Genomic DNA, 25,810 nt, shown 5'->3' on the forward strand with positions numbered 1-25,810 from the left:
ATTTTTATCAAAAGATAGGTTGACTGATTTGTTTATGCTGAAACAAACTGAATAAACAAACTGACCTTAAAGGACAACAGCATTTCATAATGTTTTACTTTGTTTATATGTGGCGGACCCTGCCACCTTTCTAGCTTCAAACAGTGTTCTGGACCTTATTCTCCCCTGAGAACAGCTTGTTTAATCACTTATGGAAAAAATAAATACTTCTGAGTTTGTATTATCTCATTATTTACTGTAAATATTAAAATTCTGAGTTTGAAAACTACATAGTGCCCCTTTAAAGTGGACCACTTTTGTTATTCGAGTCACCAGGTGACATATGGAGCATTGAGGTTACAGGACTACTTGTTATTGTGAGTTTTGTTAGTCTGTGCTGTCAACACAAATGTGGATAATTCCGATTTAATAAAGACTTTTATCTCACTTTTTCTAATCATCTACCTTGTGTAAACATTGAAGCTTCAAACATCTGCTCAGAGATATCTTGGATGCCTGGCTTGTGGAAAATAGCAGCGCCTCAGTGTCTTCGGTGACAAGACTGTATAGATATTGATGACTCACACTCTGAACTGAAATCCTCCACATACAAACGCCTTTACACACACACATATTAGACTTTCCACAAGCAAATCAAACCCAGTGCACAGCATATAATGGGCAATATTCACACACACACACACACACATGTTCTCTTGCAGTTAACCTACAGAACATATTAGGTAGACATCCATCCACTCATTTCTCCCGTTGTCTCTCTTTTTCTTCCTTGTCTTGCTCTATTCCTCACTCATAGGAGGGGTTATACCTTTTGTGTGTGTGCGTATGTGTGTGTGGGGGGAAGTGGATGTTTTCAGTTTGAGACCGTCAGCAGTTCAGAGGGTGCATGAAAAAGCTTGTGTGTGTGTGCTATGTGGGTCTTTGGGTGAACACATACCTCTGTTTAAGGATTATGAAGAGTTTGCGTGTGAGTGTGTGTGTGTCAGTATGTGTGTGTGAGAGAGTGTGCATATTCCTTTGAAGCCGACACAAAGGCATGTCCTGTGACACGGGCAGAGGAGGTTAGACAAACAGCCACAGACTGAAACACAGTTTACTGAGCTCACTCAGTCCCTTCAAAAAGACTCAGAGTGGAGAAGTGAGAGTGGGAGCAGACAGACAACAAATACAGAGAAGGACAAAATGAAGGTGAAGAAAGGTTGAGATCCAAGAATGAGACAGAGCAGAGATGAAGGACAGTGGGATGGATGAGAGAGAAACGCGGGGAGACAGTGACTGAGCGAGGTGGAGAAGCAGAAAGAAGAACAGGGAAGCAAAATAAATGTAAAGAGAAAAAGATAAAGAAAGAGGGAAAGACAGAGAAGGAAACACTGCCACAGCTACTGTACTGTGAAAGTCCACAAAGCCCAGAGATGCCTCAACACATCAAACACTGTAACACTCATAAATAAGCAAAGATGATAACTGCTTTGTGTGCATCCAAATTTGTATGCATGTTTGTGCGAGAGTGTCACTCGCTTTATTGTGATGTGCGCTGTCGATTTGTGCAAATTCATCATTATTTCGCTTTTGTCATCTTTTTCAAAGGCAAAAAACAAAGAAGAGAGACATCACTGGAAAGCTGTGACTCACAATGCATTTCAAATTTTCTCTGGTGCTGGAGCTTTTTAGCCGGTCCTTACATCTTCACCGGGAAGTCTCGATGGTCCTTTCGGGGCTTTGATTAGCATTAGTATCCACTAGAGCCTCTCGGGCGTCTATGACTCAACACCTGTTGATGCCGACAAATTAGCTTAATGGGCTCAAAGAGGTGGGATGAGCTGCACTCAGCCAACCAGGATGGAAAAATCTCTGTTTGAAAAGTTGAAATGATAATGTTCAGTTTCTTTCAGAGCATTGATGTGCAACTGAAAGAGGTGGGGTAAGAAATTGATTCTTAGATGCATGTCTTCTCTCTTGAAAGATTATGCCTGGATGCAGAGAAGTCAAAGAAACGTTGGCTTTGGTTTTGAGTTGTGGCATTTATTCACCAACAAATAGTCTGGACTGTACACACACTGCTCTGACACATTAACAGCTTGTAGCACACTAGCAGAAACCATTGACTGTAAAAACTGTGGACCGAGCCACCGTGACGTCACCCATAGGTTTCTGAAGAGCAAAAGTTAAGCGTCGCTGATCCCAGCCTTCGCCATCTTGCAGTGCCTGACTACCAACTATTTGAGAACTTATTTCTGCTTGTGTTCAGCTTTGTCTTTGACACTCCCTAGATACTCTGTTTCTGTCTGTCAGTGTCTTTTCTTTCGCCCATCATCTCCCCTCCCTTCAGCAGTCGAATAAGAAAGAATTACAGTACATTACAGTGGATTGTAACACCTCCGCAGCTCGTTAAGACAGGCGAGAGTGAAGATAAATTCACTCTTTAATCCCAAAAGTTTAAAAAGTCAAAGTCTGTCTCCTCGACTACAGGTGTTCATTTCTCTAGAAGCTTTTGGCTCTGCCCACAGCTGTCTCCTCAGGCTCCACCAGCTGTCTGCCAGTCAACGCGAACAACATCGCTCGTTAATCCAAAACACCAGCATCTGTCCCTCCCGACAGTCTGTTAGTACTATTTACTGCCATTATTTGCCTGATATTTGCATTAAAAGATCTCCAAAAGACATAAAGACAAACATGGCCGAGGTCAAGATCAGTGACTGGAATTAACTGAGCAGAGCAGACAGGCTGCGGCTAGCTGTCACTCAAAGTGGCCGCGCCCCTAATTAGTCATATTTTAGCTTTAATAATCTTCTGCTTTCTTTTAGCAGAAGTAACTTTAGTTCTTTTTCTGTTGTTTGGCACTCAGCCACTATTTTTAAGAAAGGCCATAAATGAAATGTTTCTCCTTATATTTCTTATGCTTTATGCATTTTGAACACATTTTCAAAATGCCTCAGATGGAAATCCATGTTCATGTTATCTTACGCCATTTTTCTGACCGCAGCTCTGTGGCTACCGAGCTAAGGCAGCAGCTCTGTTGTGTCCAACTGAACGGACATGATGCATGTAGTGTGCTCCTGTCTATAATTATATATAGGCATGCTTGTCCTCTATAATTCATGGATATGCACACCCCAGCTGCCTTGCCATGTATGTTGCTCTCAGATGAATGCCTGTGTGGCCTGCCTAATGCACTGGACACTCCCACATACTTGAAACATGCATATTCCTTCCTGATCATCACTCTGTTAGTAAGGTCCCTCCTGCCTATCCTTTCTATATTCTGCCTTCCTCTCCATGCCATCGCTTCTCTCCAGCCTCCCAATTCCCCACACTTTTACACTGACTTAAAAAACATGTAGTCTCTTTGCATAGAAGAAAGTGATGGAAGTTAATTGGTTTTAGCAGCAAAGGTGGGGCTGCAGCAAGATGATAATCTGGAAGAAAAAGGGGACGATATAAGACAGTAGAAGAGAGATACAGTAGTGACGCACTGTGTTTTCTGACCGTTTTTCAACTAATATTTCACACCTCGGGGCGCAAGTTAAACCTTGGTCACACCTCAGGGACGCCACAGGCGTGAAATATGTCGAAATGTGAGAATGTAAATCAAGTGAAGAAAACTTAGAGCAGAGAAACAGAGGTGGAGAAGATGCTGCAGGATGGAGGGAGCAGAGGAAGTGAACGAGAGGGAGGAGGAGAAATGCGGGTCGAGAGCCGATGCTGACCAAAGCTGACACCCCTCGGCATGCAGTGTTCACCTCCAGGGTGTGTGTGTGTGTGTGTGTGTGTGTGTGTGTGTGTCTTTTTCATGCCTCTATGCTTGTGTGGGCGTGACTGAGAAACAAGGGAGAATATTTAAAGCTGATTTGTCATGAGAGAGTGGCAAAACAGTGGAGCCAGCACAGGCTTTGATAAGCAGCACACACACACACACACACACACACACACACACACACACACACACACACACACACACAGGCCTTGAGCTAACATTTAGCCAGATGGAGAAGGCTTTGGTTATTTCTCATGGGTGCAAATACTCTGAGGGCACAAGTACAGTTCCCGCATCAACAACCAATACACACATACTGTACATACACACACAAACACAGACCCATATATAGTGAGGAACAGATGTGCACACACTGTCCACACTTATAAACAATCAATGACATAAACACACACATTTATACACAAACACGATCACAAGAACACACACGATGTTTACCAGCAGTTTTTGCTGCTAATGGGCAATGTTTTACACTCTGCTGCTAAACAAAGATGAACAAACAATCCAGCAGATAACTGAGCCTGACAGCACATTAATGTGCAATAATAATATAATAATAATAATTATAATGAAGGAAAATCGATCGATTCCTTCATGCCGAGGCCAAATTTGCTCGTGACATCCTCATTAACATTCAGCTTTTAGACTCTGAGCCAATTACAGTCCAACAATAATGAATGAAGTTGGCCAAAGTAATCCGATGCTTAATACAAACTACAAGGTAGCATGACTGGTTTATTAGCCCTTTCCTTGGCATGTTTTTCAGATTGGTACTCCCTGGTGCTGTCATTGAAATGTCCATGCACTTTCTGTGTGCTTAAAACTTCCTTTTTCCCTAATATTTAAAAGCAATTCAAATATTTACTCCCAATCAAGTAAAAGTCTGCACCATACAGTATGTAGCCCTTGGTGAAAATCAGTTCTACTTTTTGGTTTTAGTACAGACATGGAAAACAAAGAGATGTCGGTAGGCTGATTTATTGTCTTTGGACAGAGCCAGGCTAGCTGTATCTCTCCAGTGTTTCCCACACATACAGTTTACTTGGGCGGGCGGCCCAGGTATATTAACGTCCACCCATGTATATTTGGCAGCCCGTTTAAGCATTTAATAGGCTGCTTTTATGTTTTTTTAATCCGTCTGCGAGAACGAGGCCATTCGGGATCAAATAACCAGGTGACAGTCTGCCCTCGCTCTTCCCCTCCTGTCTACTGTCGATCACACATGCTCTGCAGACAAGGAAACGCTCTCAGGTATTAGATCCCTCCTGTAAATGCACTGACTGGGATGCGACTTCTCCTACTGAATGCAGACCTACTTGTGCCGTCGTAGGTGCACCTGGTTGTTGCGATGCACGACAGTTTTGATCGGCTGCTTAATTAACAATAAGCTTCCTCCACACACGGCTCACCTGCTCAATCCAACCTTACATTGAACTGTCAAATATGAAAGTGGTATCAATCTTCCTATCTAACTCTCCACCAAAGAAGCATATAAGCGTACTTCCGAAATGTTGAACTATTCCTGCAAATAGGACGCTCTTTCATTTTTAATAATTTCATAATCTCAAAGCCCCTCAGATCACGATCCACAACAGTGTAAAACACCTATTTTTTAGACAGAAACTGGGAATGCCACCAAGAATTGAGAGCAGCGGCATCACATTTCTCTGGGGAGTTTTTCCACAGCTGAGAGTGAATGTATTATGTGTGTCCTGTTAGCTACTGTTGGGGCTTATGAGAATTCATTTTGAGAAGATGAAAGTCAGACAGGATATGTTCGACATGGGGGTGGCAGATGTAGGAAATGGGGTTGCCTTGTTATAGGTAATGTCCTGTGGGAGAGAGTGAGAATGTATCATATGCAAACTGTCACTCAAGAAAAATAGTTTGCACAGAATAGAGACTTGGATAATAAAAAAAAGAGGGTGTCAGTTGATATTAGGTGAGTATGTGCACACCTGTGTCTTAACCAAAATACACTTTTAATTAATCGTCTACATCATCAGTTCTTCTCTCGCCGCTTCAGTACTCGCCCCACAGAGCTATTCTTTGGTCTCTGATGCACGCCGGTTGCTGGGTGATCAGAGTGTGATTGGCACTTGGATCAGAAATAGATCTCAGAGGCACGAAGAACATCACACCCTGGCACTGGAGGTGGGAGAGCCAAGTTTGATTAGTGCGAATTTACCCACACACATCCACGCAAATGCACACATACAATCAGGAACTTTTTTCTCGGAACGTTGGCACATCCACAAACACACTCTTAATAGATCCCACACACACAAATCACACAGTCACGCAGCATAATTGTCACGGTTATTTAGGTGTCAGATCGGGAGACTGAGAGCTTAATTGCCAGTGTCAGACATTACGTGTGTCTGTGTGCGTGCATGTGTGTGTGTGTGTGTGTGTGTAGGTGTGTGTTTAAACTCAGGGGTGTGAGTCACTGAGAGACTGTCAGTGATATTATCAGCACTTCTGACATCATCTTATTTCCTGAGATTGCAGAACTTCAACTTTCTGTCAAGTTCAGTAGAGATGAGTGTTATGCGAATGGTTTAGAGCATGTGTTATATAAAAGACATGATTTAAAGAGACTGATTCTCTAGTTTTGTGGCTTTGATGCGTTAGCTAGCCTTATGAGCTACGATGTTATGTTGCACAACATCATAGGAAAGACTGATAAAACATGAAGACTAGAAGTAGTCGGAGTGCGTGTAGAGATATCTGGGACTGTTCAATCATTCGCTGTCTCGCTTCCCCAAGATTTCCAACCGCTCAAGCAGAGCCTGTAAAACTTTAATCTTTCCCACCTGTTTTCTGTTGAGTGGTACATGTGCAGCCCAGAAATGCATTATAGTTACAAGTTTTCAATAAAAAAACCTCCAAGAAATACACAATAAAACACCATTTAGCCTCAAAAATGCCTCAAAGGGGCTCTGTGGAATTTTTGTGTTGTGCTAGAAGCCGGCTAGTTTACAATAGTGGACTCTTTCTGATCTAACGTTAGCTACTGTTCTTCTCCCTTAGAAGAGTGTTCAAGTCACATCCTTCGGATTGTAGCACAAAGAAATCCACAGTCCAGCAGCATTCAACAACTTAAACAAATCATCCACAAGCTTGTATAGACGACTGATAGAGACGGGGAAGGTCTAATTTTTCACATGACGTCACACGCTTACAGAGCGCCTTTAAGTAAAACAAACACAAAAGAAAAGACATTGTCAGCTCGATGCACTGAAAAGTGAAAGTGGCATTTCCAATTGTTAGACCAAACCAGATGCTGGAACATCAGGCATCAGAGCAGCAGGGATAGATAATGCTTACAGATTACAGAACAGATTTGGATAAACAATGGTGGTTTCGTTGAATGTTAATTACATTTTGTGTGTAACTGACAGTGCGGGTGGTATTTAAGAGGGATGACTAGAGAGAGGAGAAGTGTCGTGTCGTTATATAGACGGTCTAGCCTGGTAATAGCAGCCTCTCATAATTTCATGGATGTCTCTCATCCTATGCTAATCCTGGAATGATTAGACAGTCACATATATATATATATTTTTATGTTGACCCTATTCTTTAACAAACTGGACTAAGAGACAGAGGCTAAGTGCTTTGCTTGATTATCAAAGCACTTTGTTAACTCTGCTTTCAAAGTTCTTATGTAAAAAAAAGTTTATTATTAAGAGCTTAACAAAAAACTAAAATGTGCCACTGCCCTATGGTGTCCATTTCATTCTTTCCCCCCGTGTCATACCCTCACACTCTCTGACTAAATCAGACAGATGAAATGTAGCTGCCAGTTTCCAGCACTGTCAATTCTCTGGACTGGATCTTTAACAGAAACCTCTTTTTTATCAGACTACCATTTGCATGAATTTGCAATAGTGTCACTGACATCACTGCATGATTTATGGTCAGGTCAGTTGTGGGACTGTGAAGCTGTATCCAAAAAAGCTGAAGTTCTGCTCGAGCGATTTACATATTTTTTCATTTTAGCGCATTCATTCTCCTTAATGCTTTCTATCTCTGGCACTCTTCGTCTCTCTCACACACACACACACACACTCACACCTGTGTGCACGGATGAACAGATGTTAGTTCATGTCACTGTATATGCACATTCATATACACGGCACACACATCCACAACCATGCACACAAAATGAACGGTCAGAGCCAAATTAGCGACTAAAGCCACAGAGAATTTGGAAAGATTCATCCACCGTATCCACTTAACTTCCTCTGGACAAACCAATGCTAGAGATGTTGGGTGTGTCTCTCTTCCATCAGGATGGATCAGTTTTCAGAGTCCTGGACCAAAAAATAAAACAGACAAAAATATGGACATCAAAAGATCAACCCAAATTAAACAGAGACATAAGAAGAGCCTGAATGATTGCAGTTTAGCAGCTAAGCCAGTGTTGGCTTTCTTAAGACTTAGTTCACATGAAGTTTTGAATCTCTCCAGCTTATCTGAGCACTGGGAAACACAATACAGGCGACAGATGTATGAAGAAGACATGAAGAATGTTAGAAAGATTAACAAAGTTATATATTGTCCTTCTGCAGGTCCTGTCAGGCTCAGCTACAGAACAAGAGTCCTGTCAGAAACTGTTGAGATGTTTTTGTCTCAGATTGATTAATATTCTTCATTAGATTGAATGGTGAAACACAGAGTGAATCCAGATTGTTTGAAAGGCCTCTTTATCCCCTTGGTACCATTCTTAATATCATGCAAACTTCACTGCCAAGATGATATCATATGACTTTTTAGTGAAACTCATTAGCTCACTTACAAACTTGTGGAGAAGGGCAACAGAGTTCACTTATCCTTTTTTCTCTCTTTTTCCTACAATTAAAAGTTAATTTACTTGTCTTGCTCTCACATCCTGTCACTGCTCATTTTCTGTCTTGGCCCAGAGAAAAAAAAATTGGAGTCTAGAGAAATGTAAACGGTGTCTTTACATCCGTTCAATAAGTAGGCTACACTGTAAAAGGACCAGTCCATATACAAAAAATATAGTTACATACAAACAAATGTACCCATGAAAATATGAGAATACTGACAGACACACACGCTCACACACACATACACACACACACACACACACAGATCTCTGGTCCCCAGTGACCTTAGTGGGTGAAAGTTCCTGACACATAACAGCACTTTTATGACTGAATGGACGAACACAGTCAGGCTTCTGATCAGCAGAGTGGAAGAATCCCATTACAAACATCGACACACACACACACACACACACACTCACACACATTGACAGAGTCACACAAGCAGAAATGACGGTGGTCCTGAGAGTTTGATGCACTGCAGCTTAAAGAAACACGTGCAAATAGACGGAAACACAAGCACATTATTAAAATATCTTCACTACTCCTCACAGCTGACTTCAATAACTTCATGAGTCACCAAATACACATCGACCACAAGCGCAAACCAGCCAATCCATTCGCACGCGCACGCTTAGCTACATCGTTAATTGCCGAAGCTAAAATTGGCAGAGGGTGCGACTCCTGCAGAACGCTGAGTGACCGATGAGACAGAAATACTGACTGAAGCAAAGAGGAGCGACTTACAGAGAAGAGAGAGAGCGGGAAAAGATCGAGAGGAGGAATTAAAAGAAGTTTGCAGAGAAGAGGTGGAGGAGAAGGCCAAAAGCTTCATCATCATCTCCCAGGGGTGCAGGCTGCGGCGCCTTGATTATGTATTCAGCTCTCTCTCTCTCAAAAACCACAAACCCCTCAGAAAATACAGCTCTGTCAGCCTACTTCAGCACACATCCTGACCTTACAGTGTGTGTGTGTGTGTGTGTGTGTGTGTGTGTGTGTGTGTGTGTGTGTTTGTGTGTGTGCAAGGAATTTCTTTCTAATTTCCAGCAAGTCAGCATTAAAATGACGGGGACAACTAATGAGTTTTGTTGCGCAATATGAAATTAGATTAATGATTGAGTTGATTGTTCAGGCTTAGACATTCAGTGGGCGTGATTACGATGTTCATCGGTACTGATGAGCAATTATTAGACTTTACACACGACTTTAGGAAGCATCATTATAGTTTATAGTAGTCAGTAAACCAATACAGCTAATACACAGATCACAGTTAGCATAGCATTCTTTATCATTCTCTTTTGTTTGCAGATGTCTTAGGTAGGTAGATGTTATCATATTGTGTCTTATTATAGGATGAAGTGTGTTTGTGGTGAGCTTGACAGAGCGTGGAGACAGTATAGACGCAGTCCTTTAGCTGTTTTGGTACATCAGTGCAATGACCTTTACTGTCAAGACAGATGCTGCATGATATTTACACACACCTCTAAGCAAGAAAATGTAACTTCCTGCAAAAAGATAGTTGATTGTTCAGTCTCATCTCCAGCTTGTCAGTGTTTGACGAGCTGGGGGTGAGACTCCACAATCAACTACCTTTCTCCAGGAAGTTACATTTTCTTTGTCTTTCTCCGGCAAAAAAGTAGTGATGTCAGTTGGTCCATCTGTTGTTCCGATATTTACGACCGTCAGAGAATGAATCTGAATATTTCTGTGGACCCCGTGACCTTTTCTCTCAAACCACCGTCAGGCTAAATTTTCCACTTGTACATAAGAAATATCAAAGTCTAATGGGTGTGAAAAGGTCAGACAATTCGAAACAAGAGCAGGTATTTAAAACTTCTATCCATAAATGTCCTCAATTACACAATGTTCACCTGATACACAACCAAGCATTCTTTCAAATTTGACTCTCACCTCCACAGAATCATAATAGAGGTGAGCTGTATTATTATTTCCTCAGTTTCTTTTCACACTGCTAGTACAAAATTCTCCACCACACTACAAAGGGCATGAGTTTTTAGCAAGAGCTAGATGAGAAGATTGATGCTGCTCTTTGTCTGTAAATATGAAGTTACCACAAGCAGCAGTTTAGCGTAGCTTACCATAAAGACTGGAAAGAGAAGGGAAACAGCTCGCCAGGCTCTGTCTGAAGGTGAAAAACAATCAGCCGACCGGCACCTCTGATCACCGGTGCTGAGGGTAATGCGTTACAGTGGAAGGCATAACTGTAATTGCATGATATTTGTCTGTGACTTAATGATTTAAGGTAAAAGGTAAAGGTAAAGCCACATTTACTTCTCATATTACAACACCGGGGTTGTAAAACTAAACCGAGTTTAGTCCCTTTATGCTACGTAACGGAGAAATAAAGAAAAATAAACTATATTATACATAAGGATTGAGTTCAGGAGCCTGAGGAAAAGAAGCTGCTCTGTAGTCTGGCAGCAGATACTTCTGTATCTTTTGTCAGATGGCAGCAGGGTGAATCTGGCTCCAGAAATTAGTTCCATTAAATGCAGTTCCCATGCCATTTAAAGAGCATAAAAGTAAGATCTTGTGTATGTCCTCCTTGCTAGGATAGGGCAGATATGTGAGGCAATTAGGTGACAGTGCCTCTCAGAAAGGAAAGAAAATCAGATGAGGCAATGTTGCACTACTCTGCAACATTGCCTCATCTGATTTTCGTTCCTTTTAGACAGAGTGGGGTTAGGTTAGGTTTCCAATCCCAAAGCTAATCTTACGTAAGTTAATACTGAAGAGGGAAAGATATGAGTTGTATCATCCTCTAATTTAATATTTGGGAAGGTGAGTAAGCATATTTGCAGAACTGTTCAACCACTCTGTTAAAATATGTCTGTACATATTAGGCTGAAAGCTTTAAAGTAAGTGCTGGATTAAAAGTGCCCGTCTTCACTGAGTTCATGTTACTGTCAGACTGAAATGGCACATTTGTATTTGTGTTGTTTCTGTATGTTTTCCTGCTCTCTGCTTTCTGTCTGTCTGTGCCAAAATCCATAAAAATCCTGTATATTTGTTGCTTTTGCATGTGGATTTGTGTGTCTGTGAACAAGCTGCTTCACTTGTGTTTATTCACAACTGGACTAACTAACTGATTAGTTGTAACCACTAACAGACAGCAATCGCCTCACCACAGACTTTTACCGCAAGGAGGAAAACGTCACAGTAACGCCGGCGGGTGGAGCCATCCACAGCCCACGCTACCCCAACGCTTACCCCCGCAATCTGCTGCTGTCCTGGAAACTGCTGTCACCACCAGGGAGCCGCATACACCTGGAGTTCGACGGGCACTTCGGCCTGGAGGAGGCTGAGAACGGAGTGTGCAGGTAAAACAATGAGATTCAGAGATACCCGAGTGTAGGGAAGAAGGATGGAGGCTCGGAGAACAAAAAGAAAGAGGAAGCGTTGATGAATTACAAGCGGCTGTAAAGGAGGAAAGTCAGATGAGAGTAAGAGTGAATGATGAGAAAGAAGTGACAAAGAGCAGAGGAAAAGTTTATGGAGTGAAAGTCTCAAGTTGAACGAACGTAAAACAGCGAGAGGGAAGTATGCGGGAATGATTTGTTAACATATTCACATTAGCGCACCAACAATAAACTGTGATTGAAGGGATGTGAGAGAAAAGAATATAAAAAGGTGTAGGGGGTGGAATCAGTGCGAGAGAGATGGATAGTTGAAGTTTACTTTCTTGGCAAGAAGTATAAGAAGTTTGTCCTTGAGGGTTGAGGGGAGAAAATAGACTTTTTAATCCCCATATGCAACTCAGCCGTCTTTGTAAGCACTTTGCTGAAAAGACAATAGGGAGCAGAGGGAGGAAGAGAGGGGGAGGAGGGATTTAGAAAAGGTGGGAAGAGGGAGGAAGTAGCTTTGCCAGTTTTTCCAATCTGTTTTGTCACATTGACTGTGTGTATTTGTGTGCGCTTGATTGATGGACTCACTAATTGACCGCAGCATCGATTGCTGGAATGTTATCAAAGTTACCGAGAAACTTTTCCTGCAAAATAGTTCTTGTCGAGTACCTTGGCAGGGTGGGGAATTGAGAGTGAATCATTTAATTGTCTCATCACAAAAGCTGACTAATCTCGGGATCTTACAATCAACTTAAACTGTGTTAAGGAAGCTAAAGAAGTAGCTACATGTAAAGAATGTCATTAAAGGACCATCAGACCGTCGTCTTATCAGTTATGATGACAATGTTCTCACCAAAGTATCTGCAAACACAGCGATAGCTTAATGCACAAGTCTGGCAGTGCAAAACTAAACTAAACTACCAGAAGGAAAGGTTCAACAATATAGAAGATGCTTTTTAAGCTTATTGGCTCTCTTGCCGAGAGTTAGATGAGAAGCTCAATATCTCTTCTATATAAAGCTGGAGCCAAAAGTTTGTTAGCTTGGCTTAGCACAAAAATACGAAACCACAAAACAACTATCCTGGCTATGTCCAAAAGTAACAAGCTCCTCTCTCCGGTAGGCTTCCTCTAAAGCTCGCTTATAGAACTGCAAAAATTAGCTGATTAATCGAGTAATCAATTGACTCACTTGTGTCTGCACTATGTAACTTCAGTGAGAGGGTAGGATCACAGCGTTACATACATGTTTACTTCAACATACAAGTTCTCAACACATAACATTGTTATGACGTGATGAGTTTAGTTTGTAGTTTGCACCTACATTACATCTGACCTATTGTTACAGACCTGAGACAGTGGCGTTGCACTCAGAAACTGAAGGGGTCACCAAATCGCAAAAAAGAGAATGTGAATTTATATATTAAACGTCAAGAAAACATACGAAAAAATGGTTTTAATAATCCCAAATCGCATGTGAAAACCCTGTGTGCGTACGATTATGATAAATACAGCAGGTCCAGGTAAACTGTGTATTATAGCAGTGAGTTTGGTCATAGTTTTCCCATTTGCTCTTGTTTTCTCATTTTTGAGCAATGTCACTGAATTCCCATATGTCAGCAAAAACAGTAAATTAGTGAGTGCAATGTTGCTGTCACCAAAATCCCCGCAGGATGAAAACTACAAAAATAAGACCCACGTTTTTCACCTTTTCCACCATGTCTATTTTCTTGACATCACTGTTATTTGACATCCTTCCATTTTCCCTCCCACTCATTCGTCCACCTCTCCATCTCTCTCGCTACAGGTATGACTTTGTCGAAATGGAGGACCGATCGGAGACCAGCACAATAACTTGGGGTCGCTGGTGTGGGCAGAAGGCACCGCCTAGTCTCAACTCCAAAACCAACAAGCTCAGAGTCACCTTCAAGTCTGATGACTACTTTGTTGCAAAGCCGGGATTCAAAGTCTACTACTCACTGCTGGTGAGCCGCGCTCTTTCGCTGAGACAAACACACACACACACACACAAACTGTAACACACACGCAGCTGACGATGAATCATGAGCTGTTATTTGGGACACAGCTTAAGGTTTGTAGTATTTCTTTTGTCACACTGGGTTTATCCCGGGAATCATTGCAATGCTCCAGGTGAAATGCCTCTTCCTCTCTTTTACCTCCACTTGGCAATAAAAGAGAGAGATGGGATGATGGGGTGAGATAAAAGCGAGGCAGAGAGGTGGGATCTGGTAGCAATGTCGGTAAAATGCCAAAATGTATTAGCCGACTGTTCTTTTCTGACACGTCCACTCGACAGCAGAGGAGAGATGGAGGGATTGGGGGAGGAGGGCAGGAGGGATGATGAGAGAGGGTTCTTTTAAAGGCTGTCAAAGGAACGGATAAGGAGATTAGCTTTGTCATTCTGTCAGGGGGAGGAAAGAAGAAAGAGAGGGATTCTGATTTTGAAGATGTTCTCCCACCCTATAATCAGAGGGGAAAGGGGAAGAGAAGGAGCAGCGGAGAGACAGAGAGGCATTTTAAAGATGTTCCCTGGCTTCGCCTTTTATGAGTGCAGAGGAGAGAGAGGGTGAGAGACACGGCATCACAGACGGGGTTGAACTGGTGGCATCGCTTATTATCAGAGGGGAAAAAAAGAGGTGTGAGCGCAGACGGAGTAAAGGGTACGACAGAGAGAGAGAGAGAGAGAGAGATACTGTATTTGCAGACGATCCTTCACTTTCTACAGTCACCACCAAACATCCTCATCACCTTAAAGAATTTGGCTTTCATTTCCTTTAATGTCAGCAAATCCCACGAAAAGACCAGGACCAACCGATGTGTTTGATACTTCCTCAGTCCAAAGCTCTTTGGTTCCTACTAAAGATGTGAACTCAAATGCAATATCTTTCTTTATTCAAAATGAGCTCAGCAGTTTCCTAAAACAGCTGGGCATTGTAGTTTTTAGCAAACGGCATTCAAACTGGAGCAAATAGTGCATTTGTTGGGGACTATTTTTAGCCGCGGAATGATACACACTTGGTATGCTAGCTAATATTCATGGCAGCAGGTTATCATCACCTAGTGCGAGGCCACAGATATACTTGCTTTCCACAAGAGAAATCCCACAACCATAAACTGCATGTTTGAGCCAGATGAGTCCTAGAAAGCAACTTTTGGGTTGAGCACCTCATTCAACCCAAAATAATAACAACAAAGTATAAGTACCTCAAATTATAACTCCCTTATCTCTCTCCCTCAGACTCTCACTGCTTCTCCCTGTCTCCCCTTCCTCTGCACCCTTTGTTATTCCTCCTCTGGTCAAACAATCACACCTCAGTACCATTTAAACAGAATCCAGCTCTTGGGGCTTATCTTATTTGATCCGTTTTACCCATTTTTCAAAGAGCTCCTGTGTTTGAGCGTGCGCTCTTGTCTTTCCATCTTTCACACCGAGACACATACACACAGCTTGCCTTCAGCTAGACGGGAGCTGTGTGTGTGGCTTAATTTAGCAGGTCTAATTTGTTCTCTCCAGACCTGTCGAACAGATAAGATGGAGGAGAGGCGGCGACGAGGGGAATGGAGGCCGAGGGAGAATGAGGAGAAGCTCCATTGGAAGGAGAGAACAGGTGTCTGAGATGGTATCGGCGTGTCAGCTAATGACTAAAACAACCTGAGCTGAGAGAGCAAGTCTGAGAGAGGGAGAGGGAGGCATTTTGAGATACAACTGAGGCTGACTAGACAAAAGAATAACCATGAGGGGAAGCGAAACAGCATTAGGTTGATGGAGAGAAAGGCAGAGTGGAAGCATACAGGGAAAACAGTGAATAAAGACCAAAACACAACACGTTGTCACCACTAAACCTCTGCCATGTTTAAAATCCATGTGTCACTGCCGTTCTGATTAGAGCTCTTCACAGGTCCTCTGGGTACTTAGTAACCAAATCCTGACCCAGGACCAAACTGGAGCTAGGTCTGGACAGGGTTGCATTCTTTGCCAGATGTTTTGGGTCTACAGTATAAGTCCTGATTGGATCCATGCGGGCTCACTGTCAGATCTGATCACATGTGTCTCGGAAATGGACAGCAGGGGACAATGTGTCCTTTGAGGCTAAACGGGGAGTGTTGACTTTTATATGCAGGAAAAATGATTTGTCGCTGCTCTTTATGACCTTTAATGGCTGCTTGTTAATTAGAGGAGCTTCGTGACACTGCAGTGCTGGCGGTCGCTCTCTTCAGACTTAAGCACTTCATAGGTCTCAGATGGATTGGATGCTATTTGATCTCAAAAATGGTAAGTATGAATTGGTTCATTAGGAGCTGATTGAAATCTAGACGTCATCACGGTGGGTGGTTTGCGACACATTCCACCCACATATTGAAAAGGTGTTAATGAATCTGTCTTTCCATTTTCTCTCCGCCTCATTAAGCTTGAGGGGAAAGAGTCTTTAACAATTTCAACACCTCCAATAATACACAGGGCATAACAAGATGTCGTAGCAGTTGTCTGACGTGTTGAGGGAGCGTTGTCGATAAGAGTCGTAAAGACGAGCCAAACACTTATCTTGCTTGTAGTCCGTCAGTGCGAGTTATCCGTGTTTGTGTTAGGCTCTGCACAATTGTTACAGTAGATAGCTGCTTAACTATTAAATGTTTAAGTGCCCATTTACTCTTACACTGGTGATACTTAGCCGATACACAACAGCTTCAGGAGCATCACCACTACTTGCTGTGCTAGAGTGAGGTTTATGCAGGTTTGCGTGAAGCCCGGGAAAATCAGCCCATACGCAAATGCAATGTATGTGCACATATGTACAAAGCAAATATAAAAACTGTTGTAAATTGGAAGAATTTCATATATCAACATGTCCAGCCCATGTTTATGTATGTAAATTACATATTTTGGCACACATGTCACATGTAATTTACATATATGTATTTGTATAAATGTGTAATATACAAACTATACAAATATGCATATGTACATATATATGAAAAGTTCATCATGTACATTATTTTAATGCTCATTTTCAGGTTCATAATTTTATTTTGGTTTACTGCGAGAATAGATTTTCATGCTTTGGTGCCCAAAAACAGCTCTGTATTCCCCCTCTGTCTGTTTTAGCTCCAGTCTCTTTAAGGCCCCTCCTCCCAAATACCCAGTCTCCTCTGACTGGTCAGCTCACACATGCCTGAGCCATGTGATGTTTCTAGCTTTCAGTTAGCTTCACGTCTACCATGAATAGAAGCATATATTGTGTAAAAGTGTGACATAGTGACATAGTGTGAAGTCAAGACAGAATTGTCACAGAATTGTCACAGAATTGTCACAGATATGACGAGGCGTTTCAGGACCAGTGATTTCTGTGGGAGAGATGAGCTGCCATTTAACTTTCAATACCTTTTACATGCCAAGCAAAGGAAAAAACAAAAAACATTAATAGATTTCCTTATATATACACATTTTACTATTGGTATTTCATATATGTTATAACACTATATATCCATATATCTAAGGATGTATGTATGTAATAATCATATATTGCCTTAAAGGTAACATATATGGTAGCAACAGCTCTTGATATAGGAGCAAACATGTCACATACTAAATTTTTTGTATTAGAAGGCAAATGGAGACACAGAATATATCATAAGTATAAACAAAATTGTATTTATAGCAATCTATATGAGACACTGACAGGGAACAAAACAAGGGGTCTAATCAGGTCAACCACATTTTAGATTGGGTCTCATCTTCAAGATCTTTTTTGGATTGCGTCTCTTTGAAAGAAAGTTTGTGTAGGCCTCGAAAGAAAGGGACCTGAATTGACCTTTATGTGGAAAATAAGAATACGACTGCTCCCCCTTCCAAAGAAACAAAAGCCCACCACCCGCAGGCAAAATAGCAGTCGAACGGCCTTCTCATTATTCATGTCACTTGTTTTTGCCCAAATCATTATTCTTTGATCCTTTTGAATTCTTGTTTTCAAAGGGTGTGATTCGTCATCTGCAGTGCAGTCTTACATGAAGTAATGAGAGCTTTTGATTGCATAAGATAAACATTTTAGGAGCTATTCGGTTATTAATGTTCAAAAAAACCCTCTACAAGTCCCAAATCAGCCTCATTATATTTACTGTGAACAGATGCAGCCCTTAGATTGTCTTTGTAAGACTTCAGAACCTTATAGATCTCTGCTTGTGTTTGTTTGTCTCCAGTATTGATTTCGCTTGTCTGGGATCATACAAGCAATTGTAACGTATTCTGGTTGGGTATTCCTGTGATGTGTTGCTAAGCCAGGTGCAGCGGGAACAGACTATTGATTGAGGAATATGATCCAAGTTAGTTCCCAGCATCCCACTTGAGTCATCCAACATGTGTGCTCTCCATACAGACTGAAGTAATGGATATTTCCATGGGATATGACGGAAAATTAAACCAGCGTTGTGTGTGTGAGAGAGATGATAAATTACTTATTATAAACTTATATATTTTAATATACTGCAGGTTAAGAACAGTATCACAGTAAACTTCAAGAACAACAAGATCAGTCACCGTTCTACATGAGGGGGAACATTTTACTGGCTTTAACTTGAAAAGTATCTTAGACTTAGGCACAGATGAGACAGCAAAAATGTGGCTGGTGAGATTTATCCACAAAGTAAAATGCCCTCTGGCGAGACACTAACTGGTCATGCGAAGTAAAAGTCGACAGGGAAATGCCCTAGCCTTCCTCGCCAACTACCACACACTCAATCCTCAGCTGCTTCACTGTCCAGTTGTACAAAATGGAGGTTGAAAAGGGCAGCTCCCTGATGTCCCCTCCACTAGACTGCTACTGTAAATAAGAATTTGCGCCCTCGCCGGCAGTGAATTCACTGTGACCACTGTCTGAAATACATTGTTTGCCTCTTTAGCAAACGTTGCCTCATAAAATGTGCACGAAATTATATTCAAAAACAATTCACCTACAGGATGAGCTTCTTTTCCGCAGCTGAAGAAGAAGCTGGAGTAGCAGATGTAGCCGCTATATTTAACATGCTATTTTGTTTGAAGGTGCAATATGTAAGAATGTGTCTTCTGCTGAATTCATACTCCCAAACAAACAGGGGCATCATATCACCAGAGTAACTGCTAACTGTATCTTGTTTATACATCCATGACTGAAGCTACAGTTAGCACAGTTAGCTGTGCAGCTAGCCGGACTACTGAGGTAGTGTTGTGTTAACACCGCTAGCACAAAAGTTTTGTACCGCTGGGAGAAAGAGGTTTTCAGGCCCGGGGCTAGCTGGTTAGCAGCTCAGGACATAGACGTCTCTGACATGCCACATTTCTTCACATTTTGTTCATATTTTAAGTTAATATTTGAATGTTTTGAACTAAAGTTCTTACATATTGCACCTTTAACATTGATACATGGAATCAACACATTCTTTTATTTCCTTACATAACAAAGAAAAACATGTTAACATGTTGGATTTCATGTGCATACTGCTTTGTATAACAAAAGATAATCAGTCAATCTGTTGATTGTTAGGTACTTCAGGCGCCCTCACACCTGTTTTTGTATGAGTCAAACAAACTCTGGCATAATTGCTAATTTGGTTCAGTTCATTTAGGCTTCAATAACAGCTGTCAATCAAACTCTAGTGCTAAACAACTACACCAGGACCACTTTAAACTATGTGTCGCAGTCCACTGTGGTGTGGTTGATTTGGAGTGTAACTGCAAAACAGACCAACCACCGTCTGGCGGGATAGAAGATGTGATATTAGCATGAATTAAAAAAATAACCTGCTATTAAATCCATGTGTTGACGATGTAAAGGAAGTGATCTATATATGCTACGTTTATAAATATGCAAGATGATTTGGTAATGACAGGACAGTAGCACGAATGCATGCTGCACATGAGTGTAGGCATTAAACTATGAAAGTGCAAAAGACTTCCAATAAAGTGGAAAGTGTCAGGGCACGTACCTTTGCAGTTCCTCAATAAAAAATGAGTGAAACATACCAGCGACACAGTAACTATCCCCGCTAATAATAAAGTAGAAGACGCTTCTTTTCTGTTAAATAAGTAAAGTGCAGCATGACTTGCTATCTTTCACCAGGATTTGATTTCCCCACAGAGCCAGCAGTCATAACATTCGACTTACTCCTCCTGACTCGATTATAATAAGTCAGTGTGAACATTAAAACCCAGTAGAACTTGGAGGCAACAATTTATCATTTTTGTCCAGAAGGAATAAACCAAACTGACCGTACAAACCTGCAATGAGTTTTAATCTGTTTCCTGTTTTCAATAAATGCAAACATTTGCATATCCAATTCTCACTCAACGAGAAGACATCTTATAAATACCAAAAATACAAAAAAAAAACATGTTGGGATATGAATGTGAGAGCGTAAGAGTTTGGTGCTGTAGCCGGCAGGTGACTTTCTGTATGTGCTCAGAAGGTTCCAGTCCTCCCTCCACATGTTCCCTGATCCCTGTCTCTTCGACTCTTTTACAACCCAATTAAGTGGCCCAGATGTGCTTGAAATCAAGATTTTAACCTTAAAAGGAAATGAGACTAGGAATCTGTAAACATGCATTTACTCACACACACACAGAGACACACACAGAGACACACACACACTTACAGGAAACCTTCTGACCTCATTCACAGCTGGTTTGGGCCTGCGTTTATGTGTATGAGTACATTTATCCAAAGGCCACAAGAATGCAAGAATCTGTTAAACAAAAACCTTTGCACACTGACAGGCTTTGATGTCAGCTCTATTACATTAGCAGACACACACTTGCTCGAACACACACACACACCGAAGCAAAGTGAGGGCACTGTGTCTTTGAAGTGCGGTTGAGACAGATTAACTGTTCCATATTGACCGGAGATGGTATTTAAGACTCTTCAAGGAGAGGGATTCGATAGCCAGGGAGATTTTATGTGTGTGTAGTCAAGAGGGTGATGCCCGGAGACAGTGTGTGTTTGTGTGTATGTGTGAAAGATGGAGGGAAAAAGACAAAGAATGTGTGCATGTGTGCCAAATATGTCAGTCTGATGAGTGTTTATCACCTAAACATGCTTTGACCAGAGTTTGATTTCTCTCTCTCACACACACACACACACACACACACACACACAGGCATGCTGTGACGGGCTTCGTTGGAAATTCTTTCAGGATTTTCCTGACATGCTAACAGTCCATCAGTTAGACAGGCAGACACCTGAATGTCTTGGATAACCTTAGATTATATGTGAAGCTTCACCTTGTCTCTACAAGCTGCGTTTAAAGGCATGTATTTGAAAAGTAAACAAAGGAAGGGAACACGTCTGATAGCTGTAAGCTTTAGGCTTTGTGATGATCATGATCTTTTCCTAACCCTTTTCATGTGGTTTTACTGTTGTTGTCTGGCCTCAGAAATATGTCTGAGAATTTATAGAAGAGAAGTAACGCAGGTAAAGTGCAGTCCACACCAGATAGATGTCTGTGGTGACACAAGTCACATTGATCATAAACAAGACCATGATTCCTTTCGACTATTTGCATCAGTTTTATTTTACTTGATAGCCTCAATCGTTTATTATCACGCTGCTTTTACCACTAACTGTAAAGCTTTTTGACTGCACCTTTTTGAAGTGCTAAACCAGCCTCATAAGAAACACAAAATATTTACTTAATTCACTAATTAATCATCCTTCCTTTTCTTCCCATCAGTGTGGTTTTTCATGCATTGTCTGCTCAATTGATCAACTGCTGATTGGTTATTTCTGCTGTCCATTCCTGCAGTATGAGACTCCTCTGCCTGCATCCAACACCAACTGGGAGGCGGTCACCATGCCCATGTCGGTGAGTCATGCATACTTAAACACATGTAAAATCCTAGAATTAAAGGATACCTTTATGATGCTCATTTTCAGGTTCAAAATTTTACTTTGGGTTACTATTAGAATATGTTTACACGCTTTACACGCTCAAAAAACAAATTGTTTTTTTCAAACTGTCCCGTGCTGCAACACTGCATTTCCCCTCTGTCTGAAACGCTCTGTTTTTAGCTCCATGATGTAGTGGCAAGTGTGGAAGAGCTTGCTGGTTAGCATGCTAACTCCAATAGATATCTCTGCAACACAACACATAGACATCTTTGACACAACGTCAAAACTGTTATTTATTCACAATGGGTTGATTAATTTGGTTCATTTTGAATATCTTATTTGCATTTTTTAAACGACAATGGCTGCACTAATGACTGTGACATATGGTCCATTTGCATAGGCGGACACACACCCACACACAGAATACACTCATGCATGTATGTATTGTGTTTATAGTGCATGAAGCTTGACATGTAAAATGACATGCTTACTTGGACTAATGCTTTCCTAAGAACATCAGTGTAATTTGTGTGTGTCTGTGTACGAGCAGTGGGGTTCAGTGACATACAGTACGTGACCACGATAATTAGTGTGCGTCGAACTGTGTTGCAGTTTTTCTGCATGGATTAATAATAATAGCGTGTGGGTGTATGTTTTAGCGCGTAGATGTATAGATGTGTCACTGGCAGTGCAGATGAGATGTACGCGACGTACAGTTTGATGGCCCCTTCGCTTTATATTCAAATGAGGCTCTGAACAACTATCTGCTTCGTGGGTTTTCCAAAGATTTGTAGTTGTTTCACATTGAATTCAGGAAGATAAATGTTACACACTAATGAGAAAAACAGTGTGACTCATTCAGTAGAAGGATGAATACCTCTGTGATATGTTGGTTTTCATTTCTAAATAGAAAAAAACAACAATTTATAGTGAAAGTAAATACAAATTTGATTTGAAAAGTAATCTAATAGTGCTTTGACTTCAACATTCAGTTGAACCGTTACATGAGTCAGAATCACGTTTTGCCACTTAAGTTATCACTATAATGTATACTCGTTAAGCCACCGTATTGAAGCTCTTACAATATATGCTGACAAATGTTAAGTCTCAGAGGTGCACTTCAGTTCTCAGTTCTGAGTCTCCCTCCATAAGCTCCTAACATCTTCCCATCACTTACCCTCATCCTTTGACCCATGTGGAAGTCGGTACTGATTATGGCAGCTGAAGTCACAGGCATAATAGCCCCATATGCTATAAGACTTTGATTGCAATCGCCTCCCAGCTAGATGAATAGCCTGCAGCAGGGAGATTGGGCCACCTTGGAATCATCTGTGATATGTTGCTGCTTTCCTCACCCCATCTTAGTGATGACCGAAAACTAACAACAAAGAAAATTATGTTAAAAATGTGAGAAAGTTTGACTTTTTAACACAGTCAAACTCAATCTCACACCCAGGTTTGCTTCAAGACTAGAGCTGCAACGATTAGTCAACTAATTGATTGATAATAAAAGCTGGCACCTATATTGCCCACAAGGCACCTTAGTCACTGAGTGACATCACTGGAGGCGGTCCATCAGTTGCACCAACTGCAGTAGTACTCCACAAACCAACTTTGATGTGTAAAGTTGGTGGTTACCCCTGAAAGTAATTTTGAAAATGCTGCTTTCAGGCTCTCAAATATGGAGATTTCCTGCTTTTCTTTGTTTTATATCATCTTAAACTGTCTGTGGGATTGAACTGACAAAACAAGAAATTTAAAGCATCACCTTGAACTTCTATGTCTGCCGTACTACGGCCTAAAGACTATGTTTTCTTAACTTACAGTAAACGTCAGACTACTGTATACATCTTGTATGAATTCACAGATGGAGAGTATTTATCATGCTCCACAATACATACATTTATATTACAACAGTATATTACTGTAATTGAAATGCATCACAGATTCTGAAAGAAAGCCAAGTAGATTAAAGAAGGGGATGCTGACTGACATCAGGTCAAGACATCTCCTTGAAAATGTTTCCAATTCACTAAAAGCTCTGTTTGAAATGTTTAGCAGGGATCTCTGAAATGACTGGTTGTGTTAGAGGAATCTGAGTCACCATGACTAACAGTCACTTTGGCCTTTATATTCATTGTTTCTTGTGTCTTTGTGGCAGCGTGAAGGTTGTTGATGTCTCTTGACTTCTGTAAATCTTCCAATAAGTCCTTGGATATCCTTTCAGTGCTTGCTGTGCTGACCTTCTAACCACAGCACACGCTGTAATCACAGCAGGAACACTTTGTAAGCCACCAAGAACATTGTGAAGGATTTCACCAAGTTCAGAAAACTTAATTTAAGTTTCCTCAGCTGTAGAAGCGCCTGTCGTATCTGTGAATATTGCTGTTACTCTTTGCAGGACAGTGGTGTAGGACAGATGCCAGCAGCCGTCACAGAGGTTCCTTTCTCATTGGAGGATTTGGACCGGACCATAGCCGCCTTTGACACTGTGGAACAGCTTCTCAGATCCCTGAGCCCAGACACCTGGAGACAGGACCTGGACAGCATCTATACTCAGACACACATACATTATAGATCCAGGGCCTATCATCTGGCGAGCAGACATAATAAAGGTAAGATCCCCAAGTTTTACAAGCCACACATGAACAAAAAAACAAATCTTCATCATCTCAAACACATGTATTATCGTCACACAGTCTCTCAGGATTGCAGAGCAAAAAAAAAAAAACATGTCGTTCAGTTTTGCGGCATTACATAATCAGAAATGTCTCTCCTTTCTATGATCCCTCCTCTGTTGCCTTGCTTAGGTTTCTTCCATTTTAGTTGGGGAAAAGATTTTTCTAACTATAATGAGAGGCCAGAGAGCTGACAGTGACATGTTGTGTAAGTAAAGTTGATGCGGGAAGATGAGAGCAGCGATGTTCTCAGCCCGTTTTATTGTGCTGCAGATGGCGATCATCAGCGACTCTGCTGCGTTCACAGTATTTCGTCGCAGACTGGTGCAGTCGTTGGTAGCTGGTGTGATAGAGGGGAGGGGAGAGCGTGCTGACCAAGACAGACCCACACAGCAGGAGGCCCATTCTCACTTTTTGAGCTATACAGAAAGCTCAATGGTACAGCATAGAGGTGGACAAAGTCTATGGCCCAGTAATTTGAAAGAAATTATGAGTCAGGGATGTAATGACTGTGATGGATTTTGAAAGTCTAACTGGACGTTGCATATGTATGATTTCTAACCGCACTGCAGTGCCCTTTATGTCAAAAACTGATGCTAATGAGGGAAAGCATCATAGTTTGAAGCTTACGTCCATCGACCGTGCTGCCATATTTGATGAGCGGGGAGTGACAAATGTGTTAGCTGAACAAACAAATGGGGAAAAAACTGAGCTGAGAAGAGCATTCCGATGAATTCATGGGGGGGATATACTTTTTCAACTTGAAAGACCTGTGTATGGAAACATAAAAGATCATGATGAAAAAGGAAAACAGCTCCTGATGCAACAACACACCGTAGCCTGAATAAATGGTTGCATCATCAAAATGAGCAATTTGCCTCAAGTGGGTCTCAAAGTGAGTCAGTGACAGATTTAAGGTGACACAGGACCAGAAGTTCAAGGCAATTCTTTACTGTGAAGTCAACAACCTTAAGTCACTGAGGCAATAGATTGTGCCTTCATTTTAGCTGATATGAAATTTTGGCACGCAAGCGCTCATTACACACACATGTTACACACGTGAGAGCGTGTGTTCAGGTGTGTGCGTGGGATTGCTTAGTGTATAGAAGCACTGAAGCTTGCAACAAACCCAAGCACTCCCCCCCCCCCCCATCTCTCTCACCTGTGCTTTGTATCCCTCTCTCTTTCTACCTGAGGGCTCTCCTGTTCCTTAGTAAATATTAGTGCTTGACAGCAAATCCATCTCTATTTATCAGTGCACGTGTGTGCT

At 41.5% G+C, this 25,810-nt stretch overlaps 1 protein-coding gene across 2 annotated transcripts in view; it reads left to right on the forward strand.

Moving 5' to 3' along the window:
- The window catches only part of pdgfd (platelet derived growth factor d), a 57,570-nt gene that overhangs the window by 19,763 nt on the left and 11,997 nt on the right, over positions 1-25,810 (forward strand). Inside the window, exons 2-5 of one of the 2 annotated variants that reach the window (XM_084351666.1) lie at positions 11,753-11,963; positions 13,792-13,969; positions 21,777-21,836; positions 24,264-24,477. In XM_084351666.1, the coding sequence (XP_084207792.1) occupies positions 11,753-11,963; positions 13,792-13,969; positions 21,777-21,836; positions 24,264-24,477 (663 nt within the window). The remainder of the gene's footprint in view (positions 1-11,752; positions 11,964-13,791; positions 13,970-21,776; positions 21,837-24,263; positions 24,478-25,810) is intronic. The other variant, XM_084351667.1, reaches the window with a different exon arrangement.

This window comes from Pagrus pagrus (genome assembly GCF_965226575.1).
Source record: "Pagrus pagrus genome assembly, chromosome: 4".
NCBI lineage: Eukaryota > Metazoa > Chordata > Actinopteri > Spariformes > Sparidae > Pagrus > Pagrus pagrus.